The 18,799-nt window shown below is 47.5% G+C and overlaps 1 protein-coding gene across 4 annotated transcripts in view; it reads left to right on the forward strand.

Moving 5' to 3' along the window:
* Nucleotides 1-14,294, forward strand: part of TENM2 (teneurin transmembrane protein 2) — a 984,758-nt gene extending 970,464 nt beyond the window's left edge. For all 4 annotated transcript variants that reach the window (XM_011947738.1, XM_011947740.1, XM_011947741.1 and 1 more), the window contains 2 exons: nt 10,414-10,544; nt 12,178-14,294. In XM_011947738.1, coding sequence (XP_011803128.1) covers nt 10,414-10,544; nt 12,178-12,939 — 893 coding nt within the window. In that variant the 3' untranslated portion in view covers nt 12,940-14,294. The remainder of the gene's footprint in view (nt 1-10,413; nt 10,545-12,177) is intronic.
* Nucleotides 14,295-18,799: the final 4,505 nt, after the last annotated feature.

Raw genomic sequence — 18,799 nt, forward strand, 5'->3', positions numbered from 1 at the left:
AACTACAGTCTCCTTCCCTGTGAAAGACACTGATAAAACCATCCCACAGAGTGATCATGACAAGTAAATGAACTCAGCTGGGCATGGTGGCTCACGCCACTCACATAATCCCAGCACTTTGAGAGACTGGGGCAGATGAATCCCTTGAGGTTAGGAGTTCAAGACCAGCCTGGTCAAGATGGTGAAATCCCATCTCTACTAAAAATACAAAATTTATCCAGTGGTGGTGCATGCCTGTAGGCCCAGCTACTCAGGAGGCTGAGCCAAGAGAATCACTTGAACTCAGGAAGCGGAGGTTGCAGTGAGCTGAGATCATGCCACTGCACTCCATCCAGCCCAGGTGACAGAGCAAGACCCTGTCTCAAAAAAAAAAAAAAAAAAGAAGAAGAAGAAGTAAATGAACTTGTGTAGTTATAGTTTAGTGCCTGGCAAGTAGAGAGTGGATGTGGTGCATGAAATGGTATCTGCTCGTGTTATTAACATTGTCATTTCTAGAGAAGCAATGAGTGAGCGTTAAGTATCGAGATGACTGTAACCCAGTTCTTGACCTCCAGAGGCTCATCTGGTGAGAGATATATACAAATAACCAACAATAATGCAAAGCAGAATTAAGTCTTTGCTGCCATATAGGCGTCTGCTCAGTTATTTATCAAAACACATTTATAAAGTGGCACTGTGCTAGGTTCTGGGGATTTAATGGTGAATAAGACAAATCTATTCACTCAACATGTGTGTGTGTGTGTGTGTGTGTGCAGATTAATTCTGATTTTCAAGATTGGCATATACAGAAGGGCCCATGTCAAAATGGGCCTGAAGAATTCATGGGACCTTGGCCAGCAGAAGTGAGCTCAAGGCTGAAGGAAGGCTATGAACAAATGTCATAACGACATAGAAAGTTTGGAGAATAGCATGAAAGGAGGGGCCAAGAAAGGTAGATTATCTACTTCTCTGTGATAAGTGAGAAATTGGTGAAATGAATTAGCCACATGTGGTGGCACATGCCTGTGGTCCAAACTCCCCAGGGGGCTAAGCAGGGAGAATCTCTTGAGCGCAGGAATTGGAGGCTAGAGTCAGCTATGATCATGCCACTGCACTCCAGCCTGGGTACAGAGTGAGACCCTATCTCACAAAAAGAAAAGAAAAGAAAAAGAAATTGGTGAAATGAGAGTCTCTCTCCATCCATCCATTCACCCATTCAGCAAATATTTGTACAGTATCTAACATGTACTACATACTAGAGATACAATGGGAAGCAAGATAAAGTCCCTGTCCTTAGGGAAATGATCAAGGAAATCAGGATGGCGGGATGGCTGGGTGGATGGCTGGATGGCTGGGCGGATGACTGGGTGGATGGCTGGATGTCTGGGTGGATGGCTGGATGGCTGCATGGCTGGGTGGATGACTGGATGGCTGGGTGGATGGCTGGATGGCTGGGTAGATGGCTGGATGGCTGGATGGCTGTGTGGATGGATGGATGGATGGATGGATGGATGGATGGATGGATGGATGGATGGATGGATGGATGGATGGATAGATGGATAAATAGATGGATAAATTGAGGGATAGGTAGGTGGATGGGTGGGTGAATGGTTGGATGGGTGTGTGGATGGGAGGATGAATGGATAGATGGATGGTGGTAGGTAGGTAGGTAGGTAGAGAGAGGGGGAGAGAGAGAGAGAGATCCAAAGAGACCAGGGCTCCAAAGGGCTAATTTCCAGCAAGCAGGCTGGGACCATCTCACTGTTTATGCTTTGTATAGAGAAACAATAATGAGGACCCAAGACCAGAACCCCCAAGTTCCAGAAAACTCACAGCTCTTTTCCATGGGCCAAGGAGGCATCGACACTTAGGTGACCGGGGCCACTTGTCCATCTCCAAGGCAGGAATGGAAGCAGCGTCTACCTGGAGCACAGTGCTGCCCTCTGAGCCCCATGCCACAGAAATGAACAACCTTAAAGATCAACCGTGACCATGCATTGCTTCACTGACAAGCCCTGGACATTTTGAAGTCAAACCCAGAATCCCCAAACACCAGAAGCATCTGGGACCTTTGGGGCTCAGAAGCTATGGCCAAGTGACCTAGGCTAGCATCTGTAAACCCTCCTGTCCTCCTCTCCTGTGCCTCATCAGAGTCCCTGCTAGGGCTTCCCTGCTTACCCCATGGTCAGCATGACTTTTGTCTCCAAAATCACTGCAGCTGCAAATTAAAATAAGTCTCAGGAAAACACACACATATAGTATTAATATTAGGTAATGATACATGATATAAAGATGAAAAAAATAGGATGAGGGCATGGAGAGTGATGAGAAGTGTCTCCTTTATGGAGGGGCTCACGGACGGCCTTTCTGAGCAGGTAGTGTTGATCAGACATTTATGAAGTGCAGGGAGATAGAAGGAGTGTTCCAGAGACAGGAAACAGTGTGAATGGGGAGGTTGACTAGGCCTCCCTTAACCATAGGAGAGAATCCTGCCCCACACAGAATGTCCCTTCCAGAAGCCCAGTTGGTATCAGACACCTTGGGAATGAATCAGCCAGAGAAGCAATAAAGAGAAACCCACAGTGTGGGCTGTACGGACATGTTCCGCTGCCAAGACCCAAACAAAATCATTTCACAGGGCACAGTCAGCCTCACTGACCCCCTCAGCTACTTACGTGGCTCTCCAGAAAAGGCCAAAAAAAATAATTAGCAGGGTTTTCTGAATAGCAATGCTGCTTTTCTCATTCTGGCGCTTCATGGAGACTCAATAAATGGGAATCAAATCAAGTTGAACTAAGTCCAACAAAATTGAATCCAGAAACCATTAGAGAGTCTAAAATAAAGGGTGGTGTCAGAGAAGCGGCGTGCACAGGGTGGATGTCTTCAGTGGGAGTTGAGGGAGAGAAGGAGCCAGACCAGGCACAGCCCACGCCCAGGCAGTGACCTGGGAGTGGGGATCCGAGTGGAGAACACCAAATTATTCTCTGCTGTTCACATGTTGGCTCATCTGTAAGCCCCATCTAAATTAGTCTTAATTTGCCACTTAGGAGACTAGCAGAGTGGCTGAACTCGCTGCTCACAATTTAAGCAGAAGAGGTAATTAAGATGTAGTCAGGAGAAACACAAAGAACAGAACCTTTTCTCTCCAGTACCCAGTAGCAGCAAAAGAATGGTGGCTGTTTAGAAACAGAACTCTCTGAATGCAAGTGGCAGCTCCTGAAGCCGGAGAAGGGTCTGTTTGTTCTTCCCAAGAATGCGAGGACAAAGAAAAGCAACCCAGAATACTACTGACTGGGTAGGAGCTCAGAGATATCTCGGCAGGAACACAAGTTAGCCTCCAGGAGCAGGCGGAGGGGGCAAGAAGTGGTTCCTTCTCATTCACAGGCTCCAAAGCAGCACCCTTTTGAACAGTTACTTTTTAAGGTAATATATTGATGATTGACATATCTGTGATGAAAAGATATGAGAAGAAAGAGTGTAAAAGAAAGACTGGGCCAGGCATGCCTGTAATCCCAGCACTTTGGGAGGCCAAGGCAAGAGTATCACTTGAGTCTAGGAGTTTGAGACCAGCCTGGCCAATATAGAGAGATCCCATCTCTACCAAAAATTTAAAAGTTAGCCAAGTGTGGTGGTGCACACCTGCAGTTCCAGCTACTTGGGAGGCTGAGGCAGAAGAATTGCTTGAGCCCAGGAGATTGAGATTGCAGTGAGCTGTGACTGTGCCATGGCACTCTTTTTTGAGACAGGGTCTCAAAAAAGAAAAAGAAAAAAAAAAAAAGACTGGGAGACTACCTCCCAACAACCTGCAATGCCCTAGACTTTTCCAATTTTAGCATCCCAGGAAACTCTTCTGTCTTGGACACACTGGGATCTATACCCTGTCCCCAGCACTGCCCTATTCTGAGGTCAGTTCTTTCTGATATTAGAACCTGAGTCCATCTCAAGACACCACTTCTTGGCCAGGCACGGTGGCTCACACCCGTAGTCCCAGCACTTTGGGAGGCTGAGGCGAGTGGATCACCTGAAGCCAGGAGTTTGAGACCAGCCTGACCAACAAGGTGAAACCCTGTCTCTACTAAAAATACAAAAAAATTAGCCAGATGTTGTGGCAGGCACCTGTAATCCCAGTTACTGGGGAGACTGAGGCAAGAGAATCGCTTGAACTTGGGAGGCGGAGATTGCAGTGAGCTGAGATTGCACCATTGCACTCCAGCCTGAGAAATAAGAGTGAAACTGGGTCTCAAAAACAAAGAAAAGGAAAAAGGCACCACTTCTAACCTTGCCAATCATCTGCTGTGTGACTTGGACAAACAAACAACCCTTCAGAGCCACAGTTTTTTGTTGTTGTTTGTTTTGTTTGTTTGTTTGATTTTGAGACAGTCTTACTCTGTCGCCCAGGCTGGAGTGCAGTGGCATGATCTTGGCTCACTGCAAGCTCCGCCTCCCGGGTTCACGCCATTCTCCTGCCTTAGCCTCCGGAGTAGCTGGGACTACAGGCGCCTGCCACTAGGCCCGGCTAATTCTTTTTGTATTTTTAGTAGAGACGAGGTTTCACTGTGTTAGCCAGGATGGTCTCTATCTCCTGACCTCTTGATCCGCCAGCCTCGGCCTCCCAGAGTGCTGGGATTACAGGCGTGAGCCACCTCGCCCAGCCACGCACTCGTTATTTATAAGCAGCTATGGACTTGGAGGTGGAGAGTTCATAGATGAAGAGTGAGGACACTGTCTCTGTATTATTTTCTGGGGTATGTGGAAAACGGTCTCCATATCCACCTTGAAATAGATTCCAACCCTTCTCTGAATGGCATTGCTTTAGCAAACCAGAAGCCCCAGATAAAATTTGAGTTCAGTGACCCTCCTAGATGTGGCCCCCAATGATGCATATTTTCCCCTGTCCCTTTCTCCCTGGTGGGTCTTTGGCTTACGAAGCCCAGGCACACTTTAGCTTAAAGTCAGATTTTGTGGAGTTTAATTTATCTAAGTGAGGAGGAAGGCACAACCTCCTTCTCACATTATCCTCTTCTCATATTTACACTTAACACCTGAAGATGCCACGCTGACAGTGTGTTCAGAGGGAGAACGCGCTTTGGCGGTGGATAGTCACACGCTGTGAAGAACGTGAGAAGAGGAGAGTCATGAGCTATTAGGTGGTGCCACAGTGCCAGCTCCTGCCCAAGCAATTCCCTCTAGACAAACTGTTTAGGGAGCCTGTTACCAGATAACACCAATTACTTCTAAAGGAGGAGATGTGTTGTGTTGTCTCAGAAATGCCTTCCGCAGCATGGAGGAGGAGTCACTAGAATAAACATTTCCAAACGGGTTGAGACTCAGAAATTAGCCATGTTAGAAAATTTAAAGGAGAGGAAGGAGGGAAAGGGGAGGAAGAGGAAGAGAAAGAAGGGGAGGAAGAGGAAGAAGAAGGGGAAGAAGAGGAAGAAGAAGGGGAAGAAGAGGAAGAAGAAGGGGAAGAGGAGGAAGAAGAAGGGAAAGAAGAGGAAGAAGAAGGGGAAGAAGAGGAAAAGGGGGAAGAAGAGGAAGAATAGAAAGAAAAGGAAGAGGAAGGAGGAAGAAGAACTATAGGACTAGGACATAAGGCATTGCTCTTCATGGGAATGGCCACTGAAATTCCTGGTCACAGAGGCAGGAGGGCTCTTAACATCACTTTTGCCTCCTCAAGGGATCCTGAGCTAGGGAGAGAGAGATCCCTGGGGAGAAAATATCCCGATGAGGAGAGTCTTCTAAAGATAAGGCCTTCTCGGCCCAGCGTGGTGGCTTACGCCTGTAATCCCAGCACTTTGGGAGGCTGAGGCAGGCGGATCACCTGAGGTTAGGAGTTCGAGACCAGCCTGGTCAACATGGCAAAATCCCATCTCTACTAAAAACACAAAAATTAGCTGGTCATGGTTGTGCGTGCCCGTGATCCCAGCTACTAAAGAAGCTGAGGCAGGAGCTGAGATTGCGCCACTGCACTCCAGCCTGGGTGACAGAGCCAGACTCCATCTCAGAAAAAAAATGGAAAACAGGCTTTAAAACAAAAAATTTGTACAGGAATGTTTAGAGCAGCATTATTTATAATAGTAAAAAAGTGGAAACAGGCCAAGTGCGGTGGCTTACACCTGTAATCCCAGCACTTTGGGAGGCCAAGATAGGTGGATCACAAGGTCAGGATATGGAGACCATCCTGGCTAACACGGTGAAATCCCATCTCTACTAAAAATACAAAAAATTAGCCGAGTATGGTGGCAGGTGCCTGTAGTCCCTGCTACTCAGGAGGCTGAGGCAGGAGACTCACTTGAACCCAGGAGGCGGAGGTTGCAGTGAGCTGAAATTGCGCCCCTGCACTCCAGCCTGGGCGACAGAGCAAGGCTCAGTTTCCAAAAAAAAAAAGCGGAAACAACCCAAATATGTATCAACTGGTAAATGGATAAACAAAGCACACTGCATGCTCCAACATGGACAAACCTTAAAAACATGCTAAGTGAAAGAAGCCAGACACAAAAGGCCATGTATTGTGGGATTCCACTCTTGTCAAATGTCCCAAACAGGTCAATCCATACAGACAGAAAGCAGTTTGTGGGAGGAGTAATGCAGAGTGACTACTAATGGGTATGAGGGGCTTTGGGGGGTGATGAAAATGTTCTGAAATTAGTAATGATGGTTGCATAACATTGTGAATGTACTGGAAACCACTGAATTGTGCACTTTCAAATGGTGAATTTTATATGAATTTTACATTACTTTTTTTTAAAAAAGGGAAACGATTAGGCCGGGCATGGTGGCTCACACCTGTAATCCTAGCACGTTGGGAGGCCAAGGTGGAGGGATCATCTGAGGTTAGGAGTTCGAGACCAGCCTGGCCAATGTGGCGAAACCCCACCTCTACTAATAATAATACAAAAATGAGCCAGGCATGGTGGCAGGCACCTGTAATCCCAGCTACTTAGGAGGCTGAGGTACGAGAATCACTTGACCCTGGGAGGCCGAAGCTGCAGTGAGTTGAAATGGCACCACTGCACTCCAGTCTGGGTGACAGAGTGAGACTCAGTATCAACAATAACAACAAAAAAGGAAACAATTTACTAATGGATTAGATGTGGGGAGTGGAAAAAAGAAAGGAGTCAAGGATGACATCTGAAAGGATGGGGTTGTCATTAGCCAAGATGGAGAAGACTGTGGGTGGGGCAAGTTTGGAGGAAGATCAGGAGTTCAGTTTTGGACGTGTTAAATTTGAAATGCAATTAGCTATCCAAGTTTAGCATTCTGGAAGAGGTCCATGCTGGAGATACGAATTCTGGAGTCAGTATCTGCATGTAGATGGCATTTGGGGACCAAGCCTGGCTAAGATCACCGTGATTGTTGGTGGAGATGGTTGAGAGAAGAAGCTCATGGACTGACTTGAGTCTGGGGCATCTGAACATTAAGAGATCAGGAAGATGAAGAGGAACCAAAAACAGACAGAGAGCAGCTACTAATGTGGGAGAAGAAAAAAACAAGAGAATGTGTTATCCAGAAAGCAAAGAAAAAAGAAAGGCAGGAGAGTTCCACTTGTCAAACACTCCTGATAGGTCAAGCAGGATGAGAACCAAGAGCAACACTGGGCTTGGCAAATGGAAATCACTCATGACCTTGACAAGGGTGGTTTCAGGGAAGTCGTGGAGGCAAAAGCCTGATTCAAAGGAAAAGGGGAGAAGAATGAGAGACAATGAGAATAGAAAATTAGTTTGAGTTGGAGAAGTTTTTGCAAAGGGGAATTAGAAATGGGTGGTCGGGGGCAAGAGGGGACATTTTTTAAACATTAAGCTGCACATCTATATGCTGACGGGGTTGATCCACTGGAAGAGAGAGCAAATGAATGATGCGGGGTGAGAGAGAAAATTGCTGGAGTGATGTCCCTGAGTTGGCAAGAAAGAGTGTGACCGAGTGCACAGGGGGAGGATTGAACTTGCACAGCTCATCTAGAGTAAGAGGAGAAAAGCCGGAAATATGAGTACAAGTGCTGGTAGCCACATCACCATCGGCAAATGTGATGGGAGTTTAGGGAAATTGTCTCCTGGCTGCATCAGTTATCTCAGAATAGGAGATGAGGTCAGCTACTGGGAGGAAGGAGAAACAGGTATTGGGGATTTTAAGAGACAAGAAGGAGTAAAATCATCCAGGAGGATGAGAGGATAGTTGAATGGAGTAAAGGAACTTAGTAAGCTCACCAGGCAGCAGGAAAGCATGCTTTAAATTCCTGCTGGGGAATTTAAAGTGACACGGGTCAGCATGGTTATGATGTTTACCCCAGTCACATTCAGCTGCACAGGTGCAAATATGGAATAGGCAAAGACTTGGATGTAACCAACATTGTGATTTCACCAAGCAAGTGTGGTGAGGTGAGAAAGGGGCAAGGGATCTGAGAATGTCACCAAGGGAATGATGCCAGTGACTATGTGCTAGATAAGGAGAGAAGAAAAACCAGGAAGGTGAGGGATGGATGGGGAAAGGAGTTTGGGATGGATTGGAGGTACTAGGGGTTGGGTGGGAGAGATTAAAGGATTAAGGTTGTCCAGTTACAAGAAAGGGTAGGTGCGAAAACATTGAGGCAGTGGTCAGAGGGTGATATGCATGAAATTGAGATGATGGAGGGATGAAAACGATTGGGGATGACAGGGTCCAGAGTATAAACATGAGAGTGAGTGGGGAAAAGACCATCAAAGGAGAGGAGGTCAAGGAAACAAGAGGCCAGAATGTTGGAAGGAGCAACTACCTGTATAATGAAATCACTAAGAATTAATTCAGGAAAATAGATGGAGGGAATGACAGTGGAGCAGAAGCTAAAATCTTTGAGAAATGCAAGCGAGTGCCTCCTGTATTACAAATGCACTTGTACCTCCAGGTCCAGTGATTGTAGGTGAAGAAGCAGGGAGACCAATGTTATTGGCAGAGAGAGTTTCAGTAAGAGCAAAAAGGGAAAGGAACCATTAGAAAACAGATTGAAGACATGAGGTGGCGGGGGGTGGGGGGAGGGGTGTGGCTTCCGATACAAATGTGAATTCCAGAGGGCCCAATGGAAATATTTGGGGAACTGGGGAGAGGTGAAGCTGGAGCAGGAAAGGAAGGGATTGGAGGGTGTTGGGCATGATTTGGGGGATGCCCATTATAAACAGGGATAAGGAGCATAAGGAGATTAGTCCTTCTGGACTCCATGGTGGTGGTGTTGCTGAAGATGTGAGCATTTGAAGGCACAGACATCCAGGACTCTCTATTGATCAGTGTGGAAGGAGTCTTATTCTAGGGACCTGGATCATTCAGCAGAGGGCAGGACACTTGGGGCAGGTGGCATAATTCCCAACGCAAGGACTTGATGTTGACCTCTGGCAGGTGGTCTTACTCTGAGCAGCCAGTGCCCTCTCTTGGTTTCTCTTTAAAGAGTAGGAAGTCTGGGCCGGGCACAGTGGCTCCCGCCTATAATCCCAGCACTTTGGGAGGCCAAGGTGGGCAGATCACCTGAGGTTGGGAGTTCAAAACCAGCCTGACCAACATGGAGAAACCCATCTCTACAAAAAAACACAAAATTAGCCAAGTGTGGTGGCGCATGCCTGTAATCCCAGCTACTTGGGAAGCTGAGGCAGGAGAATCATTTAAACCTGGGAGGCAGAGGTTGCAGTGAGCCAAAGATTATGCCATTGCACTCCAGCCTGGGCAACAGAGCAAGACTCCATATCAAAAAAAAAAAGAGAGAGAGAAACTAGGAAGGCTGGAGAAAAGGGCTCTCAGGATCCAGAGGACTCTGCTTTCCATCTGTGTCCAGCTCTTCGAAACCCCTTTCCATAGTGAGCCAGCCTCAGTGCAGCAGCCCCAGTCCAAAAGGCTTGCACACCAATAATAAGCATCACTTATCCCTCCAGCCCACCCTTGTATCTCTAGCCTCTAAACACACTGTGTGGCCTGTGATAGATGTTCCATGGCCTGTTATAGATGCTCCCTTAAATACTTGCTAAATAAAGGAGTTGATATTTATCGAGCAGTTAATGTGCCAGGCACTGTGAAAAGCCTTTTATGTGGATTTTCTCCTTTGATCCTCATAACAACCCAATGAGACTGACGCAGTTATTATCCCAATTCATATCTGAGGAACCTGAGGCTCAGAGAGGGGCTGGGACTTGCCCAAGGTCACACAGCAAGGGAATTTGAAGCTAGATCTTATTCGAGCAAAGGCCTTCTTAATCACCACATGGCGGTTATCAACTGACCAAGTTTGGAAAGACGTCTACTTCCTAAAACCCATGTATGGAAGCCCTGGGTCTGGACCCAGGAGACAGTCACGAACTCTTCCTCCCTCCCGTTTGGACCGTACACCCAACCACCCATTTTATTTTGTTCTCTTTAAGCTCCGCTGCTGCTCTCCATCCATCATGATTTCAGAAACCTTTCTTTTTGTTTCCACCATAGATGTGAAAAGCTGGCTTGTGATGTTTGGATTTCAGCTTAGCAACATCATTCCTGGCTTCCCAAGAGCCAAAATGTATTTTGTGCCTCCTCCCTATGAACTGTCAGAGAGTCAAGCAAGTGAGAATGGACAGGTAAGTGGAGGTTCCTGCCAAGAATCCAAATGATTGTCATCATTCCCTTTTGCAAACAGAACCTCATGGGAGCCAAAGGCATGCCAGTGCAGGAAAACATTGGAGCTGGGTATAAAAGGTGCGGGACACATTGAGACTTTCCAGGAAAGTGAAAGTCAGTGCTGTCACCTGTCTGGCACAGCACATATTTCTTACCAACTTCAATTATTGCCTTAATTGTGGTATCATTATCTGTTCAGTAGAATACCCTTGAGTCACTCCTTGATTAACAACAGCACAGAGAAATCTAGCAGCAACCTACCATCTGCACTGCCTATAAGATCATAACCCTTTCAGCTTTTATGGGACATCATAAAACTGTGGTTTGCAGTTTCCATCCCATTAAAGAACATTTTTATGCCCCACATAAAACCTCGGCACTTTATGGCCAAACGTATACGGATTGAGTTTTCAGAACATAATTTGTGCTTGGGTCTTTCTGTGATGACCTAGGGGTGGTCAGTTTCCATCTGGGTGCAGCTGACACCTCTGCTGCAATCGGATGGGAGGGGTTCAGATAACCCCTGCTACAGAACCGGCGCTCAGCCCTATCAAAGTCTGAAAGGCCTCAGCTGCTCTGAATAATTGTCCAGATTGTGTAACTATAGAGAGGCAAGGAGGAGCTGCTGGGTAATTGAGAACAGCGTTCACTCAGTCCTGCCCCTTGGGGACCACTCAGTGGATGAATAGCCATCATTTCTCTCATTTATCTAAGTGCTGTTACCTCCCAAACGCAGCCTCTCCCATTATCCCAGCCTGTACCCCAACCACCAATTGAGACAAGTTGTAATTTGCGAGTGGAGAGCTCAAGGCCAAGGAGATAATGGTGATTTCATCCCCTGCAGAACCAGGGCGAGGATCCAAAGCAACTGCCTCAAAGCCGGGGGATATTCCCTCTCGCCCTTGAAGCCTGAATCTCTCAGCCTGATGCTACTCAAATGTTCCTATGCACACAGATCACCCAGGGCATCTTGTTCACACGTAGCCTCTGACTCAGTTGTTCTGGAGTAAGGCCTGAGATTCTGCTTTTTGAACAGGACAGGTCCTAGTGATTCCTCTGCAGCTGGTTATACTTTGAGTGGCAAGGTTTTAACCCAAGGAAGTTAATGAATATCCAAGTCATTGGCCTCCAGGAAATCTAGGTTACAGTGGTGGGGTTCAAGGCTGTTCAAATCAGCATCCTGCCCTTTGTGTCAGGACGTTCCTGGGTCTGAAGCTGGCAAGGCAGTTGTCAGCCATCAGAGTGCAGAACGGGGCTCTTCCCAAGTGGTGGCTTGACCTGGTAAGTGTGTAGGCCTGGGTGGCCATGCCAGCAAGGGGCAAACCTCCTTTACCATTTTTTTAGTTAGTGGCAATTGGAAGATGGACAGGCCACACCATCAGAGCATTAGTATCAACCAGCCATCCATAGTTCAGAGCACTGGTAATCAACCAGCCATCCATAGTTCCAAAAAGTAGGACTCCATCAGCTCAGATCTGGATAGACCCAACACTAGTTCTTGCAGGAGAGTTCCAAGCCTTTCTCTTTGTGACTCCTTTTGAGTGAGCTGCCCAACTCATCTTCTCAGCCTTCTCTGTTTTCTTATCCCCACAGCTCATTACAGGTGTCCAACAGACAACGGAGAGACATAACCAGGCCTTCATGGCTCTGGAAGGGCAGGTCATTACTAAAAAGCTCCACGCCAGCATCCGAGAGAAAGCGGGTCACTGGTTTGCCACCACCACGCCCATCATTGGCAAAGGCATCATGTTCGCCATCAAAGAAGGGCGGGTGACCACAGGCGTGTCCAGCATCGCCAGCGAGGACAGCCGCAAGGTGGCGTCTGTGCTGAACAACGCCTACTACCTGGACAAGATGCACTACAGCATCGAGGGCAAGGACACCCACTACTTTGTGAAGCTTGGCTCAGCCGATGGCGACCTGGTCACGCTGGGTACCACCATCGGCCGCAAGGTGCTGGAGAGCGGGGTGAACGTGACCGTGTCCCAGCCCACGCTGCTGGTCAACGGCAGGACTCGAAGGTTCACGAACATTGAGTTCCAGTACTCCACGCTGCTGCTCAGCATCCGCTATGGCCTCACCCCCGACACCCTGGACGAAGAGAAGGCCCGCGTCCTGGACCAGGCGAGACAGAGGGCCCTGGGCACGGCCTGGGCCAAGGAGCAGCAGAAAGCCAGGGACGGGAGAGAGGGGAGCCGCCTGTGGACTGAGGGCGAGAAGCAGCAGCTTCTGAGCACCGGGCGTGTGCAAGGGTACGAGGGATATTACGTGCTTCCCGTGGAGCAATACCCAGAGCTTGCAGACAGTAGCAGCAACATCCAGTTTTTAAGACAGAATGAGATGGGAAAGAGGTAACAAAATAATCTGCTGCCATTCCTTGTCTGAATGGCTCAGCAGGAGTAACTGTTATCTCCTCTCCTAAGGAGATGAAGACCTAACAGGGGCACTGAGGCTGGGCTGCTTTAGGAGACCAAGTGGCAAGAAAGCTCACATTTTTTGAGTTCAAATGCTACTGTCCAAGCGAGAAGTCCCTCATCCTGAAGTAGACTAAAGCCTGGCTGAAAATTCCGAGGAAAACAAAACAAACGAATGAATGAACAGACACACACGATGTTCCAAGTTCCCCTAAAATATGACCCACTTGTTCTGGGTCTACGCAGAAAAGAGACGCAAAGTGTCCGAAAGGAACAAAAGAACAAAAACGAAAAAGCAAAGAAGAAAACAAATAAAAACAAAACAAAACAAACACACGGACCGATAAACAAAGAAACGAAGATGAGAAAGAAGGCCTCATATCCAATTACCTCACTCATTCACACGTGAGCGACAGACACGTAGACATCCGCGAGGGCCAGCGTCACCAGACCAGCTGCGGGACAAACCCCTCAGACTGCTTGTGGGAGAAATCCTTCCGACATTTTCGTTTAAGCAAATACAGGTGCATTTAAAACACGACTTTGGGGGTGATTTGTGTGTAGCGCCTGGGGAGGGGGGGATAAAAGAGGAGGAGTGAGCACTGGAAATACTTTTTAAAGAAAAAAAAACATGAAGGAATAAAAGAAATTCCTATCAAAAATCAAAGCGAAATAATACCATCCAGCACTTAACTCTCAGGTCTCAACTAAGTCTGGCCTGAGCTAATTTATTTGAGCGCAGAGTGTAAAATTTAATTCAAAATGGTGGCTATAATCACTACAGATAAATTTCATACTCTTTCGTCTTTGGAGATTCCATTGTGGACAGTAATACGCAGTTACAGGGTGTAGTCTGTTTAGATTCCGTAGTTTGTGGGTATCAGTTTCGGTAGAGGTGCAGCATCGTGACACTTTTGCTAACAGGTACCACTTCTGATCACCCTGTACATACATGAGCCGAAAGGCACAATCACTGTTTCAGATTTAAAATTATTAGTGTGTTTGTTTGGTCCAGAAACTGAGACAATCACATGACAGTCACCACGAGGAGAGAAAATTTAAAAAATAAAAATAAAAACAAAAAAAATTTTAAAAATAAAAAAACAAAAACAAAAAAAGTCTAATAAGAACTTTGGTACAGGAACTTTTTTGTAATATACATGTATGAATTGTTCATCGAGTTTTTATATTAATTTTAATTTGCTGCTAAGCAAAGACTAGGGACAGGCAAAGATAATTTATGGCAAAGTGTTTAAATTGTTTATACATAAATAAAGTCTCTAAAACTCCTGTGGACACTGGTCTTGTGTGGAAATGCTTTGAGAAGAGAAAAAGGCAAGCATTACTGGAGAAAAAGAGGAGCTGCCCAAACGTGCAGAGGCCGAGCTGGTATTTTGAACACCTGGTGGAGCTTTTTTTTTTTTTTTTTTTTGAGAGGGAGTCTCGCTCTGTTGCCCAGGCTGGAGTGCAGTGGTGTGATCTTGGCTCACTGCAAGCTCCGCCTCCTGGGTTCAAGCAATTCTCCCGCCTCAGCCTCCTGAGTAGCTGGGATTACAGGCACACCAACACGCCTGGCTAATTTTTGTATGTTTAGTAGAGCCAGGGTTTCACCATGTTGCCCAGGCTGGTCTCGAACTCCTGATTTCAGGTGATCCACCCGCCTCAGCCACCCAAAGTGCTGGGATTACAGGCATGAGTCACTGAGCCCTGCCTGGAGGAGCTTTTATTAGAGGTATCTTAGTGCTCCCTAATTCTATAGCTAACTCTGCCTGCATCTGCAGCCCCTTCTCTGCATGGAGCAGAAGTGGACAGTCTGCATGTGGTGTGGGTGGGCAGTGAGGACCCTCAGAGCCTGCCCAAGCATGGATGGATCCCTCCAGCACTCCTGGGACATTCAGGCCCCTCCCTGCAACCACATTCTAGTTCTGAGAGATGCTGGCAGAAATCAAAGGGGAACATTCACCACATTGGAAGTTGTGTGTGTGTGTGTTTTCATATTTCTTTCCAGACTACATCAACTTACCCCAAATCTTGCATACTTGGGACAACCCAATAAGAAAAGCACTGCTGGTTTGGAAAATTTTTGTTCTACATCACTCCTAAAGTTAGAATAATACCATCATTAACTGTTGATATTTGTAGGTGCTTACTTGGTGCCCAGCGTAATGCTAAGGGCTCAGCATGCAGTATTTTAGTTTGTCCTCACCTTTCATTCACATTTTCTTGAGAGCTTCCCTCATGCCACGTCCTGGGTTAAGTTCTGGGTAAGAGAGGTGAGTAGACACCCATGGGCCCCTGCCTTATGAAACTATGGGCAGGAGGGGACAGACAGTAGGAAAAGCATGGCATCAAGAAGTGAAAATGGGCTGGGCGCAGTGGCTCACGCCTGTAATCCTAGCACTTTAGGAGGCCAAGGCGGGCGGATCACTTTAGGTCAGGAGTTCAAGACCAGCCTGGCCAACATGGTGAAACCCCATCTCTACTAAAAATATAAAAATTAGCCGGGCATGATAGCACATGCCTATAATCCCAGCTAATTGGGAGGCTGAGGCAGGAGAATTGCTTGAACCTGGGAGGCGGAGGTTGCAGGTAGCCGAGATCACGCCACTGTACTCCAGCTTGGGCAACAAGAGCGAAACTCCATCTCAAAAAACAAAAAAAAAAGGACACAGAAGGTGGGTGGTTAGGCCGGAGCACAGGAGAGGCTGGCAGGGTTCACAAGACACAATTAGAGGTTTGATTTTTTTTTTTTTAACATGAAAAGCAACAGAAAGTTTTGAGTTTTGATTTCATAAAAAGTGCTGTGGCTGCAGTGTGGAGGACAGGGAGGGGAAGCCGATGTGGTCATCTAGGTGAGATGAAGGAGGAGGCCAAGGAGGCCGTCACCCTAAGCTAAAGCTAGTTTTTAAAAAAGTGACTGGATGCATGCCCCGGATGAGCTCCTAGTCACTTTGGAGGTGAGAAATCCGAGGCCACCATCACCCAGCGGGTAAGTGGTGGAATCAGATTCAAGCTCAGCTGTGGCCAATTCCAAACCCTCTTCAGGAAGTCTGAGGCCTCCTGAGGTCCTATCACCCACAGGTGGAAGGAAAGAAAGAGAGCGGCAGGGCTGGCCTGCTTGAACCCAGGTACCGGGCTTCACAAGCCCTCCCAGCGTCACTAGCAGAGCCAGTGATGACTTCGTAAAGCAAGCAGGCAACAGAAATGGCCCAGAGCACTTCCCTCTGGATGCACGTGTGAACAGGTATCTCCCCAGGGCCATGGGTTTGGGCTGTTTCCCTTCAGGAGGAGGATGGGAAATAGGAGATGGCTTCTCTGTCTTTGGGCTGCTTTGGTCCAGCTGCTGCCTGCCTTGTTTATTTTTTATTTTATTTTATTTTTTTTTGAGACGGAGTATTGCTCTGTGGCCCAGGCTGGAGTGCAGTGGCCGGTTCTCAGCTCTGCCTTGTTTAATCTGGCTGGTGTCAGAACTACTTGGAGAAAGCTCACAGAACAGCTTCCGGTGGGTCATGAGGACCACTCAAATCTTGGTTTGGTGGGAACTTCATGCGGACCCGTCACTGTGTTTTATCCTCCTGCAGTAGATACAGCCACCAGAGCCCACCAGGACAGGGTGTGCACGCCAGGCCAGAAGCCAGGGGATCTCACTCAGCCCGTGGCTTCTCTGCCCCATCCAGCCTCTCAGGTAGACCCAAAGGGTGGTAGACCCAAAGGGTGAGCAAATAGTGTATCACAAAGGGAACCACATGTCAGCAGAATGCCACCCAGGCCTGAAACTCTCCTCTTTTGGTTTAACCATCTTTGAATTATCCATGGTTTTTCTGCTACACCCAGGCCAGGCTCTTATAACACACTACACAAACACATACTAAGGGAGAAGGAAACAGACACGGGGCAGAAATCCTTTCCCACCTTTCCTTGGGCCCAGTCCTAGCATGACCAGGACAGACTGTCTGATACAGAATTCTGGAAAGGCGGTACGGCCTATGGGTTAGTGAAGATCGTGCACTCTGAAGTCAGACCACCTAGGAACCAGTCCTGACTCTACCACTCACTAAATGAACATGGAAACTTGGGAAGGTTACATGTGCTAATTAAGGTAAATATCACTCGCTGCATTAAGGGAGAAACTCAAGTTAGCAGAAGAAAAGTTTCTCACTTATATAATAATCCATCATGGGTCAGGGATGAGGATGGCTGCTTTGATGATTAAATGAGATATTGCCTGCATCATGGATATGTGGTACTCAATAAATGTTCTTTTTTTTTTTTTTGAAATGGAGTCTCACTCTTGTTCCCCAGGCTGGAGTACAATGGCGTAGTCTCAGCTCACTGCAACCTCCACTTCGTGGTTTCAAGCAATTCTCCTGCCTCAGCCTCCTGAGTAGCTGGGACTACAGGAGCCCACTCCCATATGCCTGGCTAATTTTTTGTATTTTTAGTAGAGACGAGGTTTCACCATGTTGGCCAGGCTGGTCTCGAACTCCTGACCTCAAGTGATCTCCCCACCACAGCCTCCCAAAGTGCTGGGATTACAGGCGTGAGCCACCGTGCCCAACCTCATTTTTATTGTTTTAAAATCTTTCTTCTGAACACTGATTTTTCTAAGAGTAGAAATTGAGGCATGACAATTTTCACAGTGGGAGAGAATTGTATGTGGTGGCTGGGGAGATGGAGAAAGACCGTCCCTCAAATCTCATGTCCCCAAGAGCAGTCTCTGCTTCTCCCCTCTCCCGGGCCCGGGGAACTTGAACAAGTACTTTCAGTGTGTGGACCTTCTCCATGGCTTCAAGGGCTTTTCAGAAAGGGTGACATCTGGAAAGCTGAGGGTCTCAGCAACGTGAAGACTGGCCATGTGAACAAGGGACATCTGTTCAGGCATTCTACTTTCAGAATCACCAAGCACAGTTTTGTCCTTGGCACTGTCAGAAGCTGGGAAGACAAAGGTAAATAAAACATGGTCTAAAGTGTGAGACAAACTCACAAGCCAATCACTAGAACACGGGAGGCTCAGGGCTGGCACACAAGTGACGAGCAAGCACGTGATGTCCAGAGGACAGGAGTATGAGTTCTCTCCACAAGTATTTTTTGTTTTGTTTTTGTTTTTGTTTTGAGACAGAGTCTCGCTCTGTTGCCCAGGCTGGAGTGCAATGGTGCAGACTCGGCTCACTGCAACCTCCACCTCCCAGGTTCGAGCGATTCTCCTGCCTCACCCTCCCAAGTAGCTGGGATTACAGGTGCCCACCACCATACCCAGCTAATTTTTGTATTTTTAGTAGAGACGGGGTTTCACCATGTTGGCCAGGCTGGTCTTGAACTCTTGACCTCAGGTGATCTGCCCGCTTCAGCCTCCCAAAGTGCTGGGATTACAGGCATGAGCCACCGCGCCCGGCCTCCATGAGCATTTGAGCTGGGCACTGGCAGGTAAGAGAATGCCGGGCAGACAAGGCAGGAGAGGGCAGCAGGAAGGAGAAAAAATATGCAGAGATAGGTGAGAAGTTCAGAGAGGCCGGGACAGGTGCTAAGGATTAGAACTACTGGCGAGCGCTCTAGACACGGGTCCCAGGCCAATTAGATCTGGACCTCTGGAAGAAGGGTCTGATCATGAGTAAGTGAGTTTCACGTGCAGCCAGAAATGAGGAGGAGGGGATTGGAACTCAGCGGGAAGGGCAAGGCCAGAGATGAGGTTTGTTGGAGGGAATGAGGTAGGAATAAGAGTCAGGCTAAGAAGCTGGGTATTCTCCTGCCAGGTCGTGAGGAACCTCAGTGTGGCTCTTGTATATAGGAGAAACACGATTAGG

The sequence above is a fragment of the Colobus angolensis genome, unplaced genomic scaffold (genome assembly GCF_000951035.1).
Source record: "Colobus angolensis palliatus isolate OR3802 unplaced genomic scaffold, Cang.pa_1.0 Scaffold27, whole genome shotgun sequence".
NCBI lineage: Eukaryota > Metazoa > Chordata > Mammalia > Primates > Cercopithecidae > Colobus > Colobus angolensis.